Source organism: Juglans regia, chromosome 5 (genome assembly GCF_001411555.2).
Source record: "Juglans regia cultivar Chandler chromosome 5, Walnut 2.0, whole genome shotgun sequence".
NCBI classification, from domain to species: domain Eukaryota; kingdom Viridiplantae; phylum Streptophyta; class Magnoliopsida; order Fagales; family Juglandaceae; genus Juglans; species Juglans regia.
In genome coordinates this window covers 2,261,602-2,264,774 of record NC_049905.1, presented here as the reverse complement: position 1 = coordinate 2,264,774, position 3,173 = coordinate 2,261,602, and the positions used below count along the sequence as shown (strand labels likewise).

The 3,173-nt window shown below is 37.2% G+C and overlaps 1 protein-coding gene across 1 annotated transcript; it reads right to left on the bottom strand.

Annotated features, from left to right (window-relative positions):
* Positions 1 to 316: 316 nt before the first annotated feature.
* Positions 317 to 1,683, bottom strand: LOC108987538 (UPF0481 protein At3g47200-like). Its single transcript, XM_018960471.1, has 2 exons — positions 1,060 to 1,683; positions 317 to 910 (listed from the first exon to the last, which is right to left on the bottom strand). Exons 1-2 carry the CDS (start codon positions 1,681 to 1,683, stop codon positions 317 to 319), a joined length of 1,218 nt encoding a protein of 405 aa, XP_018816016.1.
* Between the last annotated feature and the right edge of the window lie 1,490 nt (positions 1,684 to 3,173).

The window sequence follows — 3,173 nt, the reverse complement described above, 5'->3', positions numbered from 1 at the left end:
AACTTGTAAAACATGAAAAACAGAGGACTGCATGAAAAGTTGTATATTCTCATTACTTTCTTGATCATAAAAGAATATACAAATTAAGGGTCTATTTATACATTTCATTTACCCAAGCATAACTATAATAGACTTAACCAACTTAACTGTTTATTTACAATTTTCAGATGGAGCTTTCTGTTTGGCTTCTAGAAATTTTAATTCTAATTTTTCTATGTGATTTTCTATATTCCAACAATGCGATCCATTAGTACTGCATCTAAATTACCTACGACTCCAACAAACACTACCACAGATGCTTTAAACCTAGACCTTGCTAAGGAGCCTCAGGAAATTCCGGTGTGAGAACCAGGACAACAGTTCCAACAACAGTAGCAGTGCCTTTAAAAAAGTCTGTGAAATTCACCCTCGTCAAGGTTCCCACGGCCAGACGATTCCAAATGTTATCGTAGTAATAATTAAGCTCTTGACAGAGCTTGTCGTAATGGGAATTTTGAGGGAGTCCAATCTCCAGGCCGAGGTTGTTAAACGGGCTGGAACCTAAATTGTTATCAATGATCTTGTTTTCAACAAGCAACATTACATCTGCTTCAGTTGTGATCATAAGATCATCCAGCAGCACAATGTAATCGCAGATGTAAGTTTCATCTGGATAAAGGCACTGCTCCAAGGCATTCAGGTTTCGGAAAAGATCTTCGGTATAGTCGTCAACACAAAGGGGTGGGACTTCCAAGCAACGTTGCACACGGCGTTCCAAGCAATCGCTTTTCAGGAAGGGTAAGCAAGACAAGAGCCATGAGAGATTGAAGCACGGGCACGTTTCTAAGCAGTAATTGTCCCGCAACTTTATATCAAGTAAATTATATGTGTCTGGATCTGGCGTAGTGAATTTCAATCCTGCCTCGTGAAGCTTTGTTGCGGTACAATATAGGTGTTTACTTTTGTTTTCGGGGGAACAACATTTGGGTTTGAAACAATCTGGTAAACACTGCATAGCATTACCACACTTCTTGGAATTGGCACTTCATTGTTTTCTGGTGGAAGGAAAAAATATCTCACCAAATCTGTGAAATGCTTTACTTCAACGTCGGGCTTTGGCGAGCTTGGGCTTGGCTTCCTACCGTAATAGAGATCGCCAAAAAACCCACGAGAGAGCTCAAGAAGATCAGTCTTTTCTTCTATATTGGGTTCCGCATGTTGGTATATTAAGTGACCGTATAACTCCTCAAGAACAAAGAAAGGGATCTGATTCTCAAGTAGAAGCAGGTCATGCCGTATGCTGAATTCCATGCACGGCCGGTTTAATATATAATCTATCTGATAATGAGCCTTTGAGTTTTCAGAATCTTTTTCACGAGCCTTTGAGTTTTCAGAATCTTCTTCATGAGGCTTTGAGCTTCCAGAATCTTTTTCAGATTTCCTGCGGAAGAGCTCAAGTATAAAGATAGCATCCAGTAGAATCATGTTTATAAACCCTTCACTGCTGAGTATCTCTGAATAGCATCTGCGGATTTCCATTTCTAATTCGGGCCTAATGATGCGGCCTTTAAGTTCCTCGATGCTCTTCCCAGTACGATTACAGAAATTCTTCAAAATTAGGAATTTTTGTATGTCCATGTCCTTCAACTCTTCACTGCGGTGATGAAAAGGGCCGATAGAAACCAGCCGAGGGGTGTAGGCCATAGCATTGATCTCGCGAAGTCTCTTGGGAACCCTGTAGCTAGATACAGTACTTATGAGGACAACGAGAAGCCTCCAGTGCCAGTGGAATGTCAATGATCATCAGCTCTTTGCATTCAGATTGATCTTTTGTTTTAGTGGAATGATTGGCAATGTCAATGATCAGCTCTATGCATTCAAGTAGCTTTTTTTTTTTTCAATGGAATCACGATCGGTTGGGTGTATTGCAGGGTAGATGAATGTCTGTTCCATTCCTCAAGTTCCTTTTCCTAGTGACAAGAAAGAAGATAGCAACATCATGAGTTTTGACATCTTATACCTTCAAATTTGATGCATGTATTATTAGGGATCATTTGTTTTAAAACGAATAATCGGCTCTGAGTTTGAACTCTTTAAAAAAAAATGATCAACATGGAAATTAAATTAGAACATGCTTAACTTATGGGTTCAAATAACTACGTACTAATTTTGATAACTCGGATACAAATTAAGTACTGTAACAATGGAAGAATAATAAAAGGAATTTACTAATTTCGGCTGCAAGAAATTCTGGAAAGTAAGTACGTACGTACTGCTGCTGGAAGTCTCACAGCTCTTACTCGACCAACTAATGCTATCTTTTATTTCCTTGCTGATTATGTATACTAACACACACACACACACAGGGTTGGTGTGAATAAGCAATTTTGCAACGAATTCTTCAGTCTGGGTCCATTAAGAGAAATGATACTTGCAGTCGTGAGTGTGCAAATAATGTACAGTCACTTTAAAAAAAATGAATAAATACGAGACCACATAAAAAGAAATTAATTTTTTAATAATGGATCCTACTCTTTTTCAAAGCGACTGCACGGCGTTTACGCACTCCACGACTGTATGTAGCATTACTCGTCCATTAATGCATACCTATTTTGGTCAGCCATTAATGTGTTAGTGTTAATGTATTGAATTTGATGAAAGGAGTCTTTAAAATGGTGTGTAATGAGTAATAGGAGTAATAAAATTAAGAAGAAGGTGCAGTTCAAGGAGTTTAGTAAAGTCTTTTAAGGGGGGAGTCAAGTGACAGAGTTGTTGCAGTGATTTATATTAAACACGTACAGTATTATTACAAGGCAAGTGATACAAGGGAAACAAAAAACAGAGTAAATACAAGGATTTAGCTGTTTTAACAAAAAACAAGAGCCTCCTTGGAAGTATTTAGCTGCTGCCTGCAGGTATAGATGCTTCTTTTTACTCAATTTTATTATAGTAGCAGAACTTCCTCACTTTAGATACTAGTTTTATACATTTTTATTATGATAGATAGTTTGACATAATTATTGTGCGGATTATTTTCTTAGAATATATGGTTTTTGCAAAGGTTTTGGTTTCGAGATTTATTTAACCTCTAAAACTGTTCTGATCCGTTGTTTATAAAAGGCATTCATTCTCCATAAGAGAGGTTTATAAAAAAAAATTAGAAAAATTATTCTTCTTATTAAGAAAACAAAATA

Bases quoted from the DNA above. Each gene is read 5' to 3' on its own strand.
- LOC108987538 (XM_018960471.1), bottom strand. From the start codon at position 1,683: ATGGCCTACACCCCTCGGCTGGTTTCTATCGGCCCTTTTCATCACCGC. The intron at 911-1,059 runs GTGAGATATTTT...ACCGCAACAAAG, and splicing joins TAAAGCATTTCACAGATTTG to CTTCACGAGGCAGGATTGAA.